The sequence below is a fragment of the Moschus berezovskii genome, chromosome 18, assembly GCF_049115385.1.
Source record: "Moschus berezovskii isolate FMDL1 chromosome 18, NW_MosBer_1.0, whole genome shotgun sequence".
NCBI classification, from domain to species: Eukaryota; Metazoa; Chordata; class Mammalia; order Artiodactyla; family Moschidae; genus Moschus; species Moschus berezovskii.
In genome coordinates, this window is record NC_142477.1 from 44,381,940 (window position 1) to 44,405,182 (window position 23,243).

The 23,243-nt window shown below is 40.7% G+C and overlaps 1 protein-coding gene across 2 annotated transcripts in view; it reads right to left on the reverse strand.

Moving 5' to 3' along the window:
* OXCT1 (3-oxoacid CoA-transferase 1) overlaps positions 1–23,243 on the reverse strand; it is a 181,982-nt gene that overhangs the window by 138,491 nt on the left and 20,248 nt on the right. For both annotated transcript variants that reach the window (XM_055422121.2, XM_088827668.1), the window contains exons 4-7: positions 16,162–16,297; positions 12,922–13,071; positions 6,063–6,169; positions 3,414–3,474 (exon numbers count right to left, since the gene is read on the reverse strand). In XM_055422121.2, the coding sequence (XP_055278096.2) occupies positions 3,414–3,474; positions 6,063–6,169; positions 12,922–13,071; positions 16,162–16,297 (454 nt within the window). The remainder of the gene's footprint in view (positions 1–3,413; positions 3,475–6,062; positions 6,170–12,921; positions 13,072–16,161; positions 16,298–23,243) is intronic.

Below are 23,243 nucleotides of genomic sequence, written 5' to 3' on the forward strand. Positions count from 1 at the left end.
ACATCCTGGAGTGTGAAGTCCCAAGAGGGCCTTAGGAAGCATTACTATGAACAAAATTAGTGGAGGTGACGGAATTCTAGCTGAGCTATTTCAAATCCCAAAAGATGATGCTGTGACAGTGCTGCACTTAATATGCCAGTAATGGATCCCAAGGAACAGCAATGTCAAAGAATGTTCAATTCTGCTCATTTCTCATGCTAGCAAGGTAATGCTCGAAATCCTTCAAGCTAGGCTTTAGCAGTACATGAACTGAGAGTTTCCAGATGTATAAGCTGGATTTAGAAAAAGCAGAGGAGTCAGAGATCAAATTGCCAACATCTATTGGATCATAGAGAAAGCAAGGAATTCCAGAAAAAACATCTACTTCTGCTTCATTGACTATGCTAAAACCTTTGACTGTGTGGATCACAACAAACTGGAAAATTCTTCATGACATGGGAATACCAGACCACTTTACCTGTCTCCTGAGAAACTTGTATGCAGATGAAGAAGCAACAGTCAGGACCAGACATAGAACAATGAATGGACTGGTTCAAAATTGGGAAAGGAGTATGTCAAGGCTGTGTATTGTCACCCTGCTTATTTAACTTGTATGCAAAGTACATCATGCAAAATGCTGGACTGGATGAAGCACAAGCTGGAATCAAGATTACCAGGAGAAATATCAACAACCTCAGATATGCAGATCAGTTCAGTTCAGTCACTCAGTTGTGTCCGACTCTCCGCGACCCCGTGAATCACAACACGCCAGGCCTCCCTGTCCATCACCAACTCCCGGAGTTCACTCAAACTCATGTCCATCGAGTCGGTGAATGCCATCCAGCCATTTCATTCTCTGTCGTCCCCTTCTCCTCCCGCCCCCAACCTATCCCAGCATCAGAGTCTTTTCCAGTGAGTCAACTCGTCTCATGAGGTGGCCTAAGTATTGGAGTTTCAACTTTAGCATCAGTCCTTCCAATGCACACCCAGGAATGAGCTCCTTTAGAATGGACTGGTTGGATCTCCTTGCAGTCCAAGGGACTCTCAAGAGTCTTCAACACCACAGTTTGTATGCAGGTAATACCACTCTAATGGCAGAAAGTGAAAAGGAACTAAAGAGCCTCTTGATGAGGATGAAAGAGGAGAGTGAAAAAGCTGGCTTAAAACTCAACATTCAAAAAACTAAGATCATGGCATCCAGTCCCATCACTTCATGGAAAATAGATGGGGAAAATAGTGACAGGTTTCATTTTCTTGGGCTCCAAAAATCACTGCGGACAGTGACTGCAGCTATGAAATTAAAAGACATTTGCTCCTTGGAAGAAAAGCTATGACAAACTTAGAATATTCAAAAGCAGAGACATTACTTTTCTGACAAAGGTCCATCGAGTCAAAACCATCATTTTTCCATTAGTCATGTACGAATGTGAGAGCTGGACCATAAAGAAAGCTGAGTGCTGAAGAATTAATGCTTTTGAACTGTGGTGCTGGAGAAGACTCTTGAGAGTCCCTTGGACTGCAAGGAGATCAAACCAGTTAATCCCAAAGGAAATCAACCCTGAATATTTTTTGAAAGGACTAATGTTAAAGCTGAATATCCAATCCTTTGGCCACCTGATACAAAGAGCTGACTCACTGGAAAAGACCCTGATGCTGGGAAAGACTGAGGGCAGGAAGAGAAGAGGGTAAGAGAGGACGAGATGGTTGGATGGCATCACCAACTCAATGGACATGAGTTTGAGCAAATCTGGGAGACAGTGAAGGACAGAGGAGCCTGGTATGCTGCAGTACACAGAGTCACAAAGAGTTGGAAACAACTTAGTCACTGAACAACAACAACAACAGTTTAAATTTTAAAAGTTGCACGTGGGTACTGGCTGGTATAGTGGACAGTGCAGGTATAATCAATTAGGAGTGGCAGTCAGCAGCACTATATTGAAGGGGATCCTAATGTGAGTCTGTGTCTAACAGGACAGAGTGCTGTGAATAAGAGATTGTTCTTGCACATGGGAGAGCAGGCTTTATCATATTTGCAGGCTCAATTAAACGATTTTATCTCCCTTTCCCTTATGCCAACAGCAAACGTCTTTTCAAATATCTTCACTAATTCTCAGACTACTAGAGGTTCACTTCCTGCTTTCGGAAGAGATGAGACTGGCTGAAAAGAACTAGATTATAAAAGGGAAAAAAAGAAAGAAAATCACCCAGGACAATGCATATTGCCCCCATAGTACTCAGAGAAAAAATACTCATTTGTGGCAGTTTTATAGAGGTACATGCAGTCAACAGAGTTAAACTACCAATTAGTTTAAGCTGTGTTATAGGCTTTTTTCAGTACTATTACAGGTGTGTGCAATGGAGAGGTTATTAAGATGATTCGATTAAAAAAACTGCACAGAGATTAAATCATATTATCCATTCTAAATGCAGAAAATATACAGAAGCCATTGCAAAAGAAACCATCCTGCCAATGTTGAAAGTACCACATTTCTCAGCACTTTAAAAATAGTACACTTCAAATACTGTCAACTAACCATTCTTCCATAAGAGGGGAAAAAAAGAAGCCAAATTATGGCTATCTAGTAAAATAATGATAATACACTGTACTTTCTAAGAGAATTCTAACATTTGATTGTTTCAAAAATACAGCAGCACTGCCTCCATGAAATATCATGTTGGCCAAGTGCTTGAAGGAATGAAAAGATGTCAAGTACAATGGTACCCTAACAAGAAAAATCAAGAACATACATTCTCATTTCCAGATCCCAAGATGGGATCCTATAAAGCCCTCCCGTGGGGAAATATATCTCAAATCCCATGAAAATTTGGTTCCAAAGTGATCCTCAAAGTCTACATGAATCATTCCAATATATACACACAAAATGGCAGGGTTTTGGTATAAGCACCTATTTCTATCCCAGAGCTTTAACCCTAGGCATGTTCTATAATTATTCAAGTCTCCTCTACGAACCCTGAGATGTTTAAAGGAGAGCCAGTTAGTGCATTAATTCAACTGTTCCAAACAGAACCACATCAAAGCAATGAATTGTATTACCCTCCTTCCTCCTTAAAGTATCACCACTCTCTGTCACAGTGAGAGAAAGAACTTCTACTGATACAACTTATTATTTTCCTTGGGATTCTGTTTAGAAAAATTCATCCTGAGATTTTACCCAAGAAGGTCCACTTTGCTCAAGTACCAAAGAACTTGATGAGCATTCTGGTGAGATCCTAGCTAACCAGAGAGCTCAAATTCCAGTAAAATTTCAACTATCATATATTTAAATAGAATCCTTCAACATCTAAAATGAAAAAAATGATCACTGTCCTTCTTCATGAAAACAAATGAGCTGCAGTACTTTTTCTTAAACTAACACATAACATCAACTTTAAAAAAGTAACATTAGGAAATCAGAAATAACCTCTTCTCTTACCTCCACCACTGTGGTTTCTGCAGCTTTGCACATCGGCAAGTTGAAATTCCTTGCACTTTTCCTACATTAGGGGTGAAGGAATAAGGAAGTGTGGAAAGAAGGCCAAAAATAAGAAGTGTCTCTCTCAGCTTTAATTACAGATTAGAAGCATTTCTGTAATCTAAGACTCTGTGAATCTTTTTAAAAGAGTATATCGTATTTTCTATAAGTTCTATAGCTATTTTATATATAAAAACAATGCAATGGCCACTTAATACAATCATATGATATTTATGGGGTTAAGATAAAGAACTATTTTTCATTTTCAACATATAATTATATACAGAAAAATAAAATGGATATTAATGAATCTAATTTCTCTAAATCTTTTAACTGAAATGCCACTTTGTTTCTATAGTTAAATATTTCACTAAACTTGCTCTTGTTAAATATTAAGAAAAGTAGCAAGTGCTTTATCTGAGAAGGTATAGTAATTATACTTGTTATTAAAGAGAAATCTATTGCTGAAATTAACTGAAACATTTATGGGTATTTGTGAGTCACTTATAAAGATCATTCTGGAGAACCAACTTCTAATGAAATTTTTGAAACTACAACCCCCACATCAGACCCTGAGGTATAAAAAAGAGGGGGCCAATTTTGCTGATGCTTCTGCATTCCCAAGTTCCTAAATTCATGCACTTACGCTAATAATAAAAATTGAAATGTGTTCTTATTTCTGAGAGTGTAAATTGAAAGGAAAAATTCTTTGGTAAAGAGGAATAATTCACAGCTGTGTCTTACCAGCCCTTTGGGCTAGCAATGTTTCTTTCACTTGGATTCAAGGATAGGTGTGTCCTTGAGAGAGGAATATCTCTATGGACTTTCACAAGCTACTGTGTTGGATTCCATCAAACACCCAGCATCAAAAGCTCCAAGGACAGAGTGGCCTGAGGTGCAGGTATGCAGGGCCCGCCCACTCTACCAGTGGTCCAGACAGACCTCTGTACCAGGTGTCCCACTAAACATGAAGGTCAGCCTAGAAGTCAGGATCTTAAGAATCTAGGCCACCTGACCACTGGCGACAAGCACTCTCATTTCACATCAAAGCTCAATGGCTACTGAGGAGAAACCACAGGCATAAAGTCTGTGCTCGGAATAGCCCTTGTGCTGTGTTTAGACAACAGGCAGTAAAGCACAGGATAAACTCATGGAAATATTTTAAGTAATTCATTTTCATTTGCTACTATACAATTTCATTAATCTTCAAAAAAAATTTAGCTTCTAAAACATTACACCAAGGTGTCAAATAAAGGTAGATAGCATGCACAATGTCCTCTGTAATTGCTGAAATTAGTTATAATACCAAAAATTGACTAAATTTTGGGACTTCCTTGGCAGTCCAGTGGTTAAGACTTCACACTTCTACTGTAGGAGGCACAGGCTTGATTCCTGGCCAAGGAATTAAGATCCTAAGTGCCGTGGCCCCATTAAAAAAGCAAAATCAAAAAAAAAAAAAAATTTGGCTAAGTTCAAAAAATCAAATACAGTATATTTAATGTCATATAAAGTGTTAGTCACTCAGTTGTGTTCACTCTTTGTGATCCCATACGCTGTAGCCTGCCAGGCTTCTCTGTCCATGGAATTCTCCAGATAAGAATATTGGAGTGGTTAGACATTTCCTTCTCTAGGGAATCCTCCCACTCCAGGGATTGAACTCTGGTCTCAGGCATTGCAGGCAGATTCTTTACCATCTGAGCCACCAGGGAAGCCAATGTCATATAAGATCTTCAGAAATGAAATAGTACCATGAGAGTGATCACTGATCATTTAAGTGTGATCATTCCAAAGCTGCATTTGGTAAAGATTTTTTAAAAATCACTAACAAAAAGCAGGAAATGGACCATATTATAAAAAAGAAAAACTATTTCAGTAACCTAACAGGTGAAGTCTTCAAAACCAAACATTTTGAAAGCTTTTATGAGTATATTCAAACAACTACATAATACCTAAATCCAAGATACTGAAACTTGGTATTTAGTGTGCTTAGGGTAATCAAAAGATGCTGAAATCTATTAAGTGGCTTAATACCTGTGGCCATCCAGATAGTGAAAATGAAAGTTAAGCATTATTAATGTTAATCAACTTTCCAAACATCATCTTTATTAGCATTTCCTAGTAGACACCAACAAGCCTGGAAAAGAAGTGACCTAAATGCTTATTAGCAATATTTTTCCAGAATATCAAACTAACTTAGGTGTTTTAAGACAATGCATATAAATAACGATGTCAAAATTAAATATAATTGTGTGTTTTTGTCAGCTTTTTTAAGTATGTCACAACACTGTAACTAGCCTTAGCCACTAAAGTACACAGGACAAAAGTGTATGTGACCATATACAAGACTAGAATAGATTCAAGCAGTTAACAGTGCACCATGGGCACCAATCAGTCAGAACAGATGTCCTCAAGTGCCCCAAACCAGCATGGCCACACAGCAACGGTTCTGCACACACCTACACACACACACACACACACGTGACTGATTTTAAGCAATCTTTAAAATAAATTTTTAAATACCAAACACATCAAGATATCCATTTTGTAATCATAATTTTGGAAACATAAAGTTGCATTTATGTTGAACATTTTTTAAAACCATTGTACTACCTGAAAATCACGTTTCCGGCTTGGTCTGCCTTCCAGGCTTTCACCAAAGCAAAATCCCCTGTGATTGCTTCCTCCAAGATAAAATGCTGACCTTTAAACTCTCTCACCTGCAAAAGACAAAGGGCATCGTCAGGATCTGCACAGGGCTTGGTTGGTTGTGATACCTGCTCTGATGTGTGTGTATGTGTGTGCTCAGTTGCTCAGTGTCTGACTCTTTGAGACCCCATATACTGTAACCCACCAGGCTCTTCTGTCCATGGAAGTTTCCAGGTAAGAATCCTGGAGCAGGTTGCCATTTCCTATTCCAGGGGATCTTCTCCACCCAGAGCTCAAACCTGTGTCTCTTGTGTCTCCTGCATTGGTAGGCAGATTCTTTACCACTGAGCCACCTGAGAAGCCCCGCTAGTTACTTATTTGCCTAAGTGTAACTTACTTCTTTTCTTAAGTGTATTACTAAACTATTAACTTCCCAACCCAGGGGCAGGTGGGTTCTTTGCTGCTGAGCCACCTAGCAAGACCCACCTGCTCTGACAGAGACAGATAAAAGGGATACAAGCCTAGCTAGGGCAAGAAGGAGAAGATTTAAACTGAGACTTCCAGGGTGAGTAGTGTTGGCCAGCAGTCCCCAACCTTTTTTGGCACCAGGGACCAGAGTTCGCGCAAGATAATTTTTTCATAGACGGGTGTGGAGGGTAGTCTGGGGATGATTCAAGTGCATTTTACTTATTGTGCACTTTATTTCTATTATCATTACATCAGCTCCACCTCAGATCATCAGGAATTAGATCCAGGAGGCTGGGGACCCCTGGACCAGGTTCACTCCAAGTGGTGAAGAGGAAACTAAGGTAGCAGTACATGCAAAGGCCCAGTGGTAGGAGAGCTTGGAAACTGTGAGGAACTGAAAATTCTACATGCTTGTGGCACAGACTGCATGTGTTAGCATTCACTTTACTATTTCTGTGAATAAGTTACATACTGACATGAAAAAGGCCCCTCTTTCCCTCCACTCTATAGCCTCCTTGGTGGCTCAGGCAGTAGGAAATCCACCTGCAATGTGGGAGACCTGGGTTTGATCCCTGAGTCGAAAAGATACCATGGAGGAGGGCATAGCAACCCACTCCAGTATTCTCACCTGGAGAAATTCACAGACAGAAGAGCCAGCGGGCTACAGTCCATGGGGTCACAGAGTCCAACCCGGCTGAGAGACTAACACTTTCAGTTTGCCTCCACTCTAGAAAAAAACTATATAGTTGCATGAAACGGGCAATGCATTATTTTCCTACCTGAAATAGTTTTAAAAATCCATTCCTATCTCCTAATTAATTCATAATCATCTGCTGAGATTTTAATTGGGATTCCTAGAATTTATAGACTAATCTGGAGAGAACTGATAAACCATATCCCACCTATGAGCATAACATAGGCCTACAATTTTTAAAGTCTTCTTTTACCTCCTTCAATAGTTTTATAATTCCCCCCCAAAAAGCTCTGTATATATTTTCTGGGTTTACTCACAGGTGCTTCATGTTTTTTGATGGCCACTGTGACTATTATATTTTATTCTATTACACCTTCTTTTCTGTCATTACTGGTCTAATGGAAGGCTATTGATTTTTGGATGTTTATTGACTTTTAATTCTACTCCAAATGGACGAGATGGGGAGAAAAAGCATAAAGCAAAACTATGCTGTGGCATTTTTTTCCCTTTTGCTTCATGGGGACTTAGCTCTGGGAATAGAAACAAACAGGAAACAAAATCAACATCACACTGCATCACCACACGGGATGGAAGCCATTTGAAGGCTGAAGTCCATTCTCATTCCTACTGCGCCTCCTAGTGGAAAAAACTGCATGCATTTTACAGAAAGTTTTGAGACAGTTTGGGTACATATACTCTTCTTAAACTATGGTTTTAAAAAATACTCTTTTTTAAAAATTATAGTTAATTTATAATATTGCAATAGTTTCAGGTGTATAGCAAAGTGATTCAAATCCCAGATATGGGATTCAGATATCCCATATATGTACACATATGTGATTCCTGGGTAGCTCAGCTGGTAAAGAATCTGCCTGCAATGTAGGCGACCCCAGTGCTATTCCTGGGCTGGGAAGTTCCCCTGGAGAAGGGATTGGCTACCCACTCCAGTATTCTTGGGCTTCCCTGGTGGCTCAGACAGTAAAGAATCCACCTGTAATTTGGGAAATCTGGGTTCAATCCCTAGGTTGGGAAGATCCCCTGGAGGAGGACATGGCAATCCACTCCAGTATTCTTGCCTGGAGAATCCCCATGGACAGAGGAGACTCGCGGGCTACAGTCCATGGGGTCACAAAGAGTCAGACACGACTGAGTGACTAAGCACAGCACATGTACATATATACATATATATACTCTTCTTCAGATTCTTTTCCATTATAGGTTATTATAAGATATTGAATAAAGCTCCCTGTGTTACAGAGTAGGTTCTTGTTGTTTATTTTTATATAATAGTGTGTATATGTTAATCCCAAACACCTAACTTATCCCTCTCCCCCACTTTACCCGTTGGTAACCATAAGGTTGTTTTCTATGTCAGTGAGTCTATTTCTGTTGTGTAAATAAGTTCACTTCTATCAATCTTTTAGTTTCCACATATGTTATGTGATATGATATTTTGTCTTTGATTTCATTTAGTATGATAATCTCTAGGTCCATCCATGTTACTGCCAATGGAATTAATTCATTTTATGGCTAAGTAATATTCCATTGTATATATGTACTACATCTTCTTTAACCATTCACCTGTCGATGGACATTTAGGTTGCTTCTATTTCTTGGCTACTGTAAATAATACTGCTATAAAACACTGGGGTGCATATATCTCTTTGAACTAGGGTTTTTATCTTTTCCATATATGCCCAGGAGTGGGACTGTTTTCCACTCTGGCTGCACCAATCAGTATAGGTTCCCTTTTCTCCACAGTCTCTCCAGCACTTATTATTTGTAAACTTTTTGATGATGGCCATTCTGACCAGTATGAGGTGATACATCATTGTAGTTTTGATTTACATTAAAACAGAAATAATTTCTCACAGAACAATTTCCTTAAAGGTATTATGCCACATTATGTCAGAAAAGATTAATGAATTTAGGGAATCACAGATGAATGAGGATCATATTAATATGAACTTAGATAAATTATATGAAGCCTATTTGTAAGATACACATCAATAGTTTTTTCAGTTCAGTCACTCAGTCGTGTTCAACTCTTTGTGACCCCATGGACTGTTGCACGCCAGGCTTCCCTGTCCATCACCAATTCATGGAGCTTGCACAAACTCATGTCTGTTGAGTCAGTGATGCCATCCAACCATATCATCCTCTGTTGTCCCCTTCTCCTCCTGCCTTAGTTTTTTAAGTCTTATGAATTTCAATCATCACTAATGATGACAGTTGAGTCTTTTCCATGCAGACCTAGAAAAACACATCTGAACATATGCCAACTCAGGGCAAAGTAAAAACACTGGCATGTTTTTCTATTCTAATTATATAACTTCCTGAAGGGGCTACACATCAGCGGTTGCTAAGTGTTAGCTATTTTAAAATTTAAAAACAGGGACAGAATTGGTTTTGTCAAACTAGCTATTATACTCCCTTGAGTCACTCATTTCACAGTCTCCACATCCTCATCTTTCCATCCTTTCTTGAATCCACTCCAATCAAATATTCACCATTCCAGAAAAATCCTGTTCCAAAAAAATCACCCTTTAAGGCGACCAATGACCTCCACATTTTCAACTGCAATGGTCCACTTCCAGGCCTATTACTCAACTCCTTCACTCTCTGACACAGTTGATCACTCCTTGCTTTGTAAAAGATTCCATCTTCCAAATCACCAGCCTCCTGGATTTCCAAATCACCTCCACTGGATTTCCTCTTTACTCACTAGACACTCCCATTTTATTCGCTGCTTCTTTTCCTCTTTTCAATCTTTAAATGCCAGGCCTCTTCTAAACCCTTAAATGCAAAAGAGGTGTTCTCTGCACTCCAGCCCTCATCACTCAAGTTCCATGGTTTTATATACCACATGCTGATAATTTCTGGGTTGGGAAGATTCCCTGGAGAAGGGATAGGCTACCCATTCCAATATTCTTGGGCTTCCTTGGTGGCTCAGTTGGTAAAGAACACGCCTGCAATGCAGGAGACCAGGGTTCGACCCCTTGGTTGGGAAGATGCCCTGGAGAAGGGAAAGACTACCCACTCCAGTATTCTGGCTTGGAGAATTCCATGAACTGTATAGTCCATGGGGTTGCAGAGTCAGACATGACTGAGCGAATTTCACTTGCTGATGCCTCCAAAGTTCCTATCCCAGCTCTCAACCCTCCCTGAGCTGACCTAAAGCCTACTGAGTAGCTCTCTTGGAGGCCAATGAATCTCTTCAACACTTCAAGTCCAGAAAGAGCTCCTCGTTAATTCTCATACTTGGCCCATCTCAATAAGCAGCATGCTTGACTCATGTCTTTTCTTACTCAGTAAATCGTGTTGGTTCTACTGTCAATGTATTTCCCAACTGCAACCACTTCTCACAAATTCCACTGTCACCACCTCAATCTAAACCGCCTTCTACTTCCAACTGGATTAGTATTAATACAACAGCCCCTCATCTCTCGCGCTGCTTCTGCTTCTGGGTCTCCGACAAAAAACTCACTCCCAAAAGCCACAGTGATCTTTCCAAAATGTAGCTCAGATCCCATCACTCTGCCACTTCTATTCAGCACTCTCAGCCCCTCACCACTCTCAGAGAAGTCCAAGCTCACGAGACCGGGCTCCTGCCTCTCTCCAGTCTCCAGTCCTACCACTCTGCCTCATTGACTCTGTTCCATTCTCATTGCCCTGCTGTCGCACACACTCGGCAAGTCTGCCAGAGACCATGTCCTTCCTCTTTCTTCTGACGACAGCACAGCCTCCGACCTTCACCCGGCTCATTCTCCTATCTTATTCAGGTCTCTACCAGACATCACTGCTCAGAGAGGTTCCCCCGACCCAGCCTGGAACACGCCTTCCTGGCCACTCAGCACTTCCTCTGCCTTTGCCCTACTCCATTTGTTACGTTATGCATTTGTCTCTTCATTCTTTGTCAGTTCCCCCACTACAGGGGCTTGGCCTAAAGGACCCCTTTTCCCACCACATTTGGACTAGTGCTTGACAAACAGAAGGACCTCAAATAACTATCACTAATCCAAGGAATTCACTCATTTCCTCTTCCCACCATAATCGAGGAAAATAAGATTGGCTAACAAGAATCATTTCTAGAGATTATCTGTTGTATTCCTCAGGATTCAGACAAAATTACAAAACTGCTAGATGCCTACACCTGACACCAGGCTGAAATGAACCCAGGCATTCAGGATAGATTCTAGTCTATTCTTTGTTTTCACACGGTGAGTTAACGATGTAACTTCTAGCAAGTTCTCAAAGGATTCACCAGATTTTGCTGGCTATCCTGATCTACATTAAATAGGATCCATCTTAATAATTAGGTTCCTGTCTTTTTCTCTGCAAAAACTTTTTAAACCTAATTAGTGCTTAGAAAACCCCATGGATGGAGGAGCCTGGTGGGCTGCAATCCGTGGGGTCGCTAAGGGTCAGACACGACTGAGCGACTTCACTTTCACTTTTCACTTTCACACACTGGAGAAGGAAATGGCAACCCACTCCAGTGTTCTTGCCTGGAGAATCCCAGGCAAGGGGGAGCCTGGTGGGCTTCCATCTATGGGGTCACACAGAGTTGGACACGACTGAAGTGACTTAGCAGCAGGCAAGAAGCAAGATAGAGTATAAAAAACGTTAACAAAAAAGCTTTGAGTCAATATAGGTAAGGACATGACTGAAGCGACTTAGCAGCAGCAGCAGGTAACCCTAAGCAGAAAAGGCACAGCTCCAGATGAAGGACGCTGCTGGAGACAAACATGGGACGGCAGGGAGATGACAGCAATGACCTTTATCTTCCCTCAAAACCCCAAGGGGGACAGCTAACATCCATATACGAAGAAAGGTGACAAGACCCCTTGATATAAGTTATATACTTATATACTAAGTTCTTAGTAAGAACTTAGTTATACTAAGTTCTCACTTCTCTAGAGATAAGTTCAGCAGACCATGACTTTTGTTAACTCTCATGAGCCATGTGGGCAGAGAGAAGGGAAAGACACCAAAAACACAGCAATGAAATACTGGCCTGTGTCATTTTAAAAACTGGCTCCTGAATATCTCAAATACCTATATCAAGAGTTCTATTCTTTTCTAATGTGTGAGGAAAGTTACCTAGCATAAAGATACTCCATCCTATCCAACACTTAAATAAAACTAAGTTATTCAGTCTAAGGCTCAAATGTGCCAGTGTACAAAATGAAGGATAAACAGATAATATAAACGTGGTATTTATTCTACTCATATATTTATAACCATTCTCTACTTTTTAAGATTATAGACATAATTTGTGATTTCTTTAGCTTTTTTTCCCTTCTTCTATCACATCCAGAAGGGGCCTGAACATGAAGGGTTTAATATCATACATATTATAGTATTAAATAAAGTAGTTGTATTTTATTTTCCACATAATCAGCAATTATACACCCAAATTTCTTAAAACCTACCATAAAACTAATCTTGACTCTCATTTCTATGGATTAGTTTCTTTCCTCCTCATTTGTTTATTTTGATTTCTCTACATGACTTTAATTACTAGCAGATGTTCAGTTTTAGCTAGAAATTGTACCTAGCATATGTATGTTACTGAATGAATGACAGTGTTTTATTCTCACCCAGGTGTGATTTAATACTTATTTACCCAATGAGCCCACCTGGAATCGTGCGTCTTACCTCTCTCGGCTTACTGGCAATGGCAACGCTGCCATCTTTGTTGTATTTGATCGGTGACCCCCCTTCTTGCACCAGGGTTCCATACCCTGTGCTGGTGTAAAATGCAGGAACTCCAGCCCCACCCGCACGAATCCTCTCTGCAAGCGTGCCCTACAAGTGAACAAACAACACTGCATCAAAAGCCCATTAAGCACACTTCTGTCTGTGGACACAAATATTTAGCCACACGGTCCCTGCTCTCTAGGTGTTTATCCATCTAAACCACCCTTAGCAGTGCATAGGGGTCTACCTCACTAACACTGCAGGCTACAAGATCAATGCAAAACAGTGACTGTCTCTCTAGACAACAACCTCTCTATTTTTAATCCTTAATTTGTAATGGAACTGCTTATTTACATACTCATGTTTTCGATTTCCATGTCTCCACTGGTTTCTCAACATCATATTTTACAAATCTGTTTGTAATATTTTTGAATCAATTTTCAAATCTGAAGTATATAACTTTAACTGTATACATTAAAAAACATACAATAAAATATCATGTTTTACTGTGTGCTACATGGAGGTACAGCCTGAACCTTATCATAAATAACAATATCATGATTATATAATAATAATGTAAAATTTCCAGTTATTGAGAATGTATTCTAAACCTTCTCTTAAGTATTTTATCTATTACGTTATCTAATTAAGGAAAAATACAAACGATAAAGACTATAACATACAGCTAAAATGGTTTTCAAAAAGCCAAGAGAAATTCAAATCTTGTTTCAGAGTAGGAACAGCTGTATGAAAAATGTCTTTGTACCTTATTCTGATCACTTTGTCTCCCTTTTAGGTACTACTGCTGCTGCTGAGTCACTTCAGTCCTGTCCGACTCTGTGACCCCATAGACGGAAGCCCACCAGGCTCCCCTGTCCCTGGGATTCTCCAGGCAAGAACACTGGAGTGGGTTGCCATTTCCTTCTCCAATGTGTGAAAGTGAAAAGTGAAAGTGAAGTCACTCAGTCGTGTCCGACCCTTAGTGACCCCACGGACTGCAGCCCACCAGGCTCCTCCATCCACGGGATTTTCTAGGCAATAGTACTGGAGTGGCTTGCCATTGCCTTCTCCGCCCTTTTAGGTACTAGTGATTTCAAATCTAATTTCCCCAGCTGTCTCTCACCACCACCTGCCTTTTCACCCAGTTTTCCTACTGGGAAATAACTCTGGCCCTAAACACTTGCTGACATAACCCCTAACATGAAACCTCTTGTTACGGTCTAGTTACATCATATTCAGTTCAGTTCAGTTCAGTCGCTCAGTCATGTCCGACTCTTTGCTACCCCATGGACTGCTGCACGCCAGGCCTCCCTGTCCATCAGCAACTCCCAGAGTTTATTCAAACTCATGTCCATTGAGTCAGTGATGCCATCCAGCCATCTCATCCTCTGTCGTCCCCTTCTCCTGCCTTCAATCTTTCCCAGCATCAGGGTCTTTTCAAATGAGTTAGCTTTTCACACCAGGTGGCCAAAGTATTGGAGTTTCAGCTTCAACATCAGTCCTTACAATGAACATTCAGGAATGATTTCCTTTAGGATGGACTGGGTGGATCTCCGTGCAGTCCAAGGGACTCTCAAGAGTCTTCTCCAACACCACAGTTTAAAAGCATCAATTCTTCGGCAATCAGCTTTCTTTATAGTCCAACTCTCATATCCATATATGACTACTGGAAAAACCATAGCCTTGACTAGACAGACCTTTGTTGGCAAAGTAATGTCTCTACTTTTTAATATGCTGTCTAGGTTGGTCATAACTTTTCTTCCAAGGAGTAAGCATCTTTTTATTTCATGGCTGCAGTCACCATCTGCAGTGATTTTGGAGCCCAAAAAGTCTGACACTGTTCCCACTGTTTCCCCATCTATTTGCCATGAAGTGATGGGACCGGATGCCATGATCTTAGTTTTCTGAATGTTGAGCTTCAAGCCAACCTTTTCACTCTCCTCTTTCACTTTCATCAAAAGGCTTTTAGTTCCTCTTCACTTCCTGCCATAACGGTGGTGTCACCTGCATATCTGAGGTTATTGATATTTCTCCCAGCAATCTTGATTCCAGCCCAGCGTTTCTCATGATGTACTCTGCATATAAGTTAAATAAGTAGGGTGACAATATACAACCTTGATGTACTCCTTTTCCTATTTGGAACCAGTCTGTTGTTCCATGTCCGGTTCTAACTGTTGCTTCCTGACCTGCATACAGGTTTCTCAAGAGGCAGGTCAGGTGGTCTGTTATTCCCATCTCTTTCAGAATGTTCCACAGTTTGTTGTGATCCACACAGTCAAAGGCTTTGGCATAGTCAATGAAGCAGAAATAGATGTTTTTCTGGAACTCTCTTGCTTTTTCAATGATCTAGCGGATGTTGGCAATTTTAATCTCTGATTCCTCTGCCTTTTCTAAAACCAGTTTGATCATCTGGAAGTTCACGGTTCACATATTGTTGAAGCCTGGCTTAGAGAATTTTGAGCATAACTTTGCGAGCGTGTGAGATAAGTGCATCATATTCAGACTAGATAACTGCCTGACTAACCAGTAGTGAGAATAGGCTTGGATATTAATGATGGTGAGTTTAATATTGTCCCAACCTGAAAACAAGGGTCTACTTGAACTGGGATCTTTAACTATATTGGATTGGCCAAAAAGGTTCCTCAATGACAAACTTTTCAATCAGATAGGAAAGGAAATGATGGATAAAGTGAGTGGAAACTTGCTAGATTAACTTCAGTCACTGCTTCCTTTGTTTCAGTTCCCTGGAAACCTGGGCTCTGACCCCAGCATTTAGTCTGTGGTGCAGACAGTTTTACTCCCCTCCATGGGCTTCATTTTCCTGATATGTCTCAGCAAGACCAGATTCTGCACAAATTTCTAATTCTATGATTAGTAGGAGTTGACTTTTAGGACAATCTTCAAACATTGCAGCAACTGCTTTTGCATGCCACAGTGAAATACACATTCCAGTGCCAAATTTAACATTTTATCCTGAAGCCTGAATATTTTCACTAGAAATACCTTCTTTTACAGTGCATAGCAACAAAACATTAGTCCTCTAGCAGTCAAGAGGTGTGACTTATAAACAAGTTTTCTTGGTTTGGCAAAAGAGCATTCTATCTTACCTCTCTTACACAATGAAATTTCTAGAAGGAAAAAGGTAAACTTCAAAATAAATTTGTATTATTTAAAAAAAAATGTGTTGTTTTTTTTTACCTGGGGTGTCAGCTCTACTTCTAATTCACCAGATAAATACTGTCGTTCAAATTCTGCATTTTCTCCCACATAGGAAGAGACCATGCGTTTTATCTGCTTGGATCGAAGTAAAAGGCCCAAACCAAAGTTGTCAACCCTAGAAAGAAAACGCAAGCAGCTTACAGTCAAAGGGACATCCAATGGAACACTAACATCCTCACATTCAAAAACTTGAGATTTTATATGACAAAGCACTGACATTACTCCTAACAATTCCCTTTTCTCCCTCCTTCAACTTCACATCCTAATCCTTCTCATGCCAACAAGTAGTCATTCTCACTCACCTGGTTCTTGTAATTTGTCCTTTCCAAGCCTATAACCTCCCCCAGGCAGTACAGACACAGTGAACACCTTAAAGCAGTCCAGGTAGGTACCTGTCAACTTTCTGATAGATCTGTTTCATAGTCAAAGTCTTCCAATACTGAATCTAATAACATTTACCACTCACCATGGGTGTAAGTAAATAGCTGCATAGGAGAGTTCCCTGATGGTCCAGTGGTTAGGACTCGTCACTTTCACTATGGTGGCCAGGGTTCAATCCCTGGTTGGGGAACTAAGATCCCGCAAGCCTTGAGCTGTGGCCAAATATATATATATTTGCAGATTTTATTCTTACTTGAAGAAACGTGGCTGCCTATGTGCTCAGTCAAGTCCGACTCTTTTGTGACCCCATGGACTGTAGCCCTCCAGGTTCCTCTCTCCATGGGATCTTCCAGGTAAGAATACCAGAGTGGGTTGCCATTCCCTTTTCTAGGGACTCTTCCTGATCCAGGGATTGAACCCATGTCTCCTGCGTCTCCTGCACTGGCAGGTGGGTTTTCTAATACTGAGCCACCTGGGAAGCCCTTCCAAAGAAAACTAAAGCCTAAATAGCAAGTATTTTCAGGAATGCACTTTTGAAATGTGAGGAGAATTCCCTGAAGATTAATAATATACTTGTCCACTGCTGCTGCTAAGTCACTTCAGTTGTGTCCGACTCTGTGCGACCCCATAGACGGCAGCCTACCAGGCTCCTCTGTCCATGGGATTTTCTAGGCAAGAGTACTGGAGTGACTTGCCATTGCCTTCTCCGATACTTGTCCACTAGAAGGTTCCAAATCACTAAAGAGCCTCTCTCTCTAGAGCGGCCCCCGGGATGGGTTGAAATGCCCTTTCACACCTCTGACCTCACTCCTCCCATTCTTCTTTTTGCTCAGTTCTCTGCCTCTGCCGGCCTCCTTACAGTCCCTCAAACACACCAGGCATTCTGCATGGGGACCCTTATACTGGCCTTTCCATCTCTCTCGGAAACTCTTTCCCTATATAGGGTTCTACATAAACATTTCTTGACATTTGTCAAATGAGTTCACTGCTTGATTTCACTTTCCCCTCCGCACTGGCTCTTTAGTAATAAAAATGAAAATCATCAGGTCTTCAAGCTGGATATTTGCTATGTGTCCCTCCAGATCCATTCTTCAACCTCCAGTCTGCCCTACGCCTAGGGTGGCTGCCCTGTGTAGACTGAATCATGGGGTCCCCTGCCCTCGGACTTCTGATTGAGTCCATCCACTTCTGATTGGGTCCAGCCAATCAAAGTCACCACCAGGGGGATCAGGGGAGTGAGGGGAGAATGGCGTCAGGACTTCTGCTCCTTTAGCTCTCTCCCTGGCAGGCTGCAGCACACTGGAGAGCCCTCTCCATAAGACTTTCTTCTGGGTTCTAACGGCCCCCATCCCCTCTCCCTGTCAGGGCCAGGGCTGGTGGTTAACAGTTCTCCACTGTTACTAACTCTAAGGTTTTTCAATACTCACGTTTGCCTTCCCTCAGCCCTGACTCTTCCTTTAAAAAGTCTCTTTGGTAAATTCTCTCAATTATCTAATATAACAATACCTTTGATATCCTCTGGAGCCCTGTCCAAATAAAGTTATTTGAATAGTAAAATAATCCATGAATGTGGATATAATCCATTTGCTTTGTAGTTTTAAAAATCTGAAACTCCCTCCAAGTACAGAGGTCCTTATCGTAAAATAGAATCCAGTTGGCCATTCATTGACTTGGGAATTTTCCCAACCACACTTTAATTGATCTCTATGTGATCTTCCAACCCATTATACATTTGAACTTATCTCTGTTTGGAGATAACCTCTCTGTATTTGTTGATCTTGGCTCTGGACACCATGTGTATTTAGCTGTTGGTTTATTTCTGGACTAGCAAACTGGCATAGCAACCCAGCAGAGCATAAGATACTCAGCTCAGGTTACCACCTAACCAGGTACAAATTTAGTGTTTATGCCTCAAAAAATGCTATGAGATAGCTTATCATAAGAGTGTCTTTCCTAGTTTCCCTGGTGGTCCAGCAGTTAAGAATCCGCCTTGCAATGCAAGGGACACCAGTTTGATCTCTGGTCCAGGCAGATTCCCCCATGCCACAGAGTTACCAAGCCCATGCGCCACAACTACGGAGCCATTGCTCTAGAGCCTGAGAGCCACAACTACTGAAGCCAGTGTGCAGAAACTACTGTAGCCTGCATGCCTAGAGCCCGTGCTCCATGGGAACAAGGGAAGACACTGCAATTAGAAGCCCACACACCACAAAGAAGAGCAGCCCCCACTCACTGCAACTAGAGAAAGCCCTCATGCAGCAATGAAGACCCACCACAGCCAAAAGACTAATAATAATAAAATAAATAAATACTTCTTTAAAAAAGAGTGTCTTTCCTGCCATATACTTTCCAGTTCACAAATTCAGTAAACATGTACCCCTTATCTACTGTGTATCAGACACTAATGATAAAAAAAGTGAAAAGGGCAAGGCCCTCACCAATATAAGAAAAAAGAAAGACATACGTAATTTTTGCTAATGAAAAATCTACTATATTCCTAATAGAGAAACATACATATTAAAACATCTTGAAGCTCTCTGGTATTAAAGATAATCTGAATGAACTTTCAAAGATATTATCTGACTCAGTGCCTTTAGTAGCCAATATTTTTCTAGCATACCTACAGAGAGATCTGACCTTTCTCCTACAGCACCACAAACTCATGTTAAAACATTTTAATGGTTAAAAGAAGTCTAAGTCCAAGAATTCATTAAAGAGGTATACTAATGTAAAGCAAATGTATATTTCATGGAAGACATCAATGTACTGCAAATATTTTTCATTTTCTGAATCTGAAATTTCACTTTCTGAAATCTCACCAATTCTAAAATAAACTGTCAAAATAAAACTCTAATAATGAAATTGGAACCAATGATGCAATTAACAAGGGGTTAATTTCCAAACTATACAAACAGCTGATACAACTCAATATCAAAAAACCCAAATAATCCAATCAAAAAATGGGCAGAAAACCTAAATAAACATTTCTCCAAAAAAGAAAAACAGACAACAGGCACATGAAAAGATGCTCAATATCACTAATTATTAGAGACATGTAAATCAAAATTATTGGAGATATCACCTCACACCAGTCAGAATAGCCATCACCAAAAAGTCTACAAATAATAAATGCTGGAGAGGATATGGAGAAAAGGGAATCCTCCTACACTGTTGGTGGGAATGTAAATTGGTGCAGCCACTATTGAAAACTGTGTGGAAGTTCTTTAAAAAACTAAAAATAGTTATTATATGATCCAGCAATACCACTCCTGGGCATATATCTGAAGAAAACTATAATTTGAAAAGATACATGCACCTCAACGTTCACAGCCAAGACATGGGAGCAACCTAAGTATCCATCAACAGATTCATGGATAAAGAAGACATAGTGTATGTGTGTGTATACATAATGGAATATTACTCAGCCATAAAAAAGAACGAAATATTGACATTTGCAGAAACATCCATAGACCTAGAGATTATCATAATGAGTGAAGTAACTCAGAGAAATAGAAAATTATATGATATCACTTATATGTGGAATCTAAAAAATAATACAAATAGGGAAGGGACAGGGTGATAAATTAGGAGTATGGGATTAAGAAACACACACTATCATATATAAAATAGTGTTAACTTCTTAATCCCATACTCAACAACAAGGGTTTACTGTATACCACAGGGAATTATATTCAATATCTTATAATAACCTATAGTGGAAAAGAATCTGAAAAAGATGAATACAGATATACATATATATGTATATATAAATATATAGCTGCCAGGCTCCTCTGTCCATGGAATTTTCCAGGCAAGAATACTGGCATGGGTAGCCATTCCCTTCTCCAGGGGATCTTCCTGACTCAGGGACTGAATCTGGGTCTCCTGAATTGCAGGCAGATTTTTAACCATCTGAGCCAACAGGGATGCCCAAATACAGAATAAACAACAAAGTTTTAATGTACACCTCAGGGGACTATATTCAATATCTGATAATAATTTACAAGGGAAAAGAATCTGAAAAAATGTATATAGATATACATATATATATACACACACATATGTTTAACTGAATCACTTTACTGGATACCTGTAAGTAATAATACTATAAATCAACTATAATTCAATTTTAAAAAATGAAGTTGCAACTATTTACCAAACTGTATTTCTCTTCTTTACTCTCAGTTTAAACATACTCATCTCAATTATAGCTACAATTCCCTTGTGGCTCAGAAAGAATCTGCCTGCAACGCAGGAGACCTGGGTTCAATCCCTGGGTTGGGAAATCCCCTGGAGAAGGGAAAGACTACCCACTCCAGCATTCTGGCCTGGATAATTCCATGGACTGTATAGTCCATGGGGTGGCAAAGAGTCAGACACAACTAAGAGATTTTCACTTTAACTTTTACCAGTGGCCTGATAGCTTAGTTGATAAAGAATCCGCCTGCAATGCAGGAGACCTGGGTTTGATCCCTGGGTCGGGAAGATCCTCTGGAGAAGGAAATGGCAACCCACTCCAGTATGCCTGCCTGGAAAATCCCATGGACAGAGGAGCCTGGCAGGCTACAGTCCATGGGGTTGCAAGAGTCAGACATGACTTGGCATCAAACCACCAATAATAGAAGCTTATATTCTTATATTTACTGTAATAACATCAAGGGTACCAAAACAAAAGAAAATGTAGTGCAAATGGTCCCCAACTAAAAATGGTTTGACTTAATTTTTCAACTTTATGGTTGTGTGAAAGTCAAATGCATTCAGCGGAAACCATACTTCAAATTTTGATCTTTCTCCAGACTAGCGATCTGCAGTACGACATCCTCATGACACGGGGCAGAGGCAGCCACAGCTCTGTCAGCCATGCAGTCATGAGGGTAAACAACCAGTGCTCTTACAACCGTTCTGTAGCCATAGGACCGTTCTGTTTCTCACTCTCAGCACAGTATTCAATAAATTACATGAGCTAATCAACACTGTATTACAAAATAAACTTTGTGGTAGATGATTTTGCCCAACTGTAGGCCAATGTAAATCTCAGCATGTTGAAGGTAGGGTGGGCTAAAATACAAAGCTCAATAGATTAGATGTACTAATATATTGATGACTTAGAATATTTTCACTTTAGAATGGATTTATTGGGATTTAACCCCACTGTGGTGGGCTTCCGTCTATGGGTCACACAGAGTCGGACATGACTGAAGTGACTTAGCAGCAGCAGCAGCAGCAGCAACCCCACTGTAAATGGAGGAAGAACTGCATTTGGATATAAGGTGAATTTATGACATAGTGAGGGGCTTCCCAGGTGGCACTAGTAGTAAAAAACCCGCCTGCCTATGCAGGAGACATAAGAGACACAGCTTTATTCCCTGGTTCGGGAAGATCCCCTGGAGGAGGGCCTGAAAGCCCACTCCAGTATTCTTGCCTGGAAAATTGCCATGTATCGAGGAGTCTAGCAGGCTATATTCCATAAGGTCGCAAAGAGTCGGACACGACTGAAATCACTTACCAGGCACACATACATGACAGGAGACAAGTGAAATCTTGCAGGGACTGAACAGGAAGTCCAAGTGCACATCCCAGGAAGTGGTTCAGTTCAGTTCAGTTCAGTCGCTCAGTCGTGTCCAACTTTTTGCAACCCCATGGACTGCAGCACACCAGGCCTCCCTGTCCATCGCCGACTCCCAGAGCTTGCTCAAACTCATGTCCACTGAGTCAGTGATACCATTCAAGTATCTCATCCTCTGTCATCCCCTTCTCCTCCCGCATCAGGGTCTTTTCAAATGAGTCAGTTCTTCTCATCAGGTGACCAAAAGATTGGAGTTTCACCTTCAGCATCAGTGCTCCCAATGAATATTCAGGATTGGTTTCCATCAGGATGGACTGGTTGGATCTGCTTGCAGTCCAAGAGACTCTCAAGAGTCTTCTCAAATGCCACAGTTCAAAAGCATCAATTCTTCAGTGCTCAGCTTTCATTTTTAAACTATTTATCTTAATTGGAGGTTAAAAACTTAAAAATATTGTAGTGGTTTTTGCTGGAGAAGGCAATGGCAACCCACTCCAGTACTCTTGCCTGGAAAATCCCAGGGACAGGGGAGCTTGGTGGGCTGCCATCTATGGGGTCGCACAGAGTTGGACACGACTGAAGCAACTTAGCAGCAGCAGCAGAGGTTTTTGCCATACATTGACATGAATCATCCACGGGTGTACATGTGTTCCCCATCCTGAACCCCTCTCCCCCCTCCCTCCCCATCCCATCCCCCAGTGCACCAGCCCTGAGCACCCTGTCTCATGCATCAGACCTGGACCGGCAATCTATTTCACATGTGATAATATACATGTTTCAATGCTATTCTCTCAAATCAGCTTTCCTTATAGTCCAACTCTCACATCTATACATGACTACTGGAAAAACCATAGTTTTGAATAGATGGACCTTTGTTGGCGAAGTAATGTCTCTGCTCTTTAATATGCTGTCTAGGTTGGTCATAACCTTCCTTCCAAGGAGTAAGCGTCTTTTAATTCCATGGCTGCAGTCACCATCTGCAGTGATTTTAGAGCCCAAAAAAATAAAGTCTGACACTGTTTCCACTGTTTCCCCATCTATTTGTCATGAAATGATGGGACCAGATGCCATGATCTTCGTTTTCTGAATGCTGAGCTTAAAGCCAACTTTTTCACTC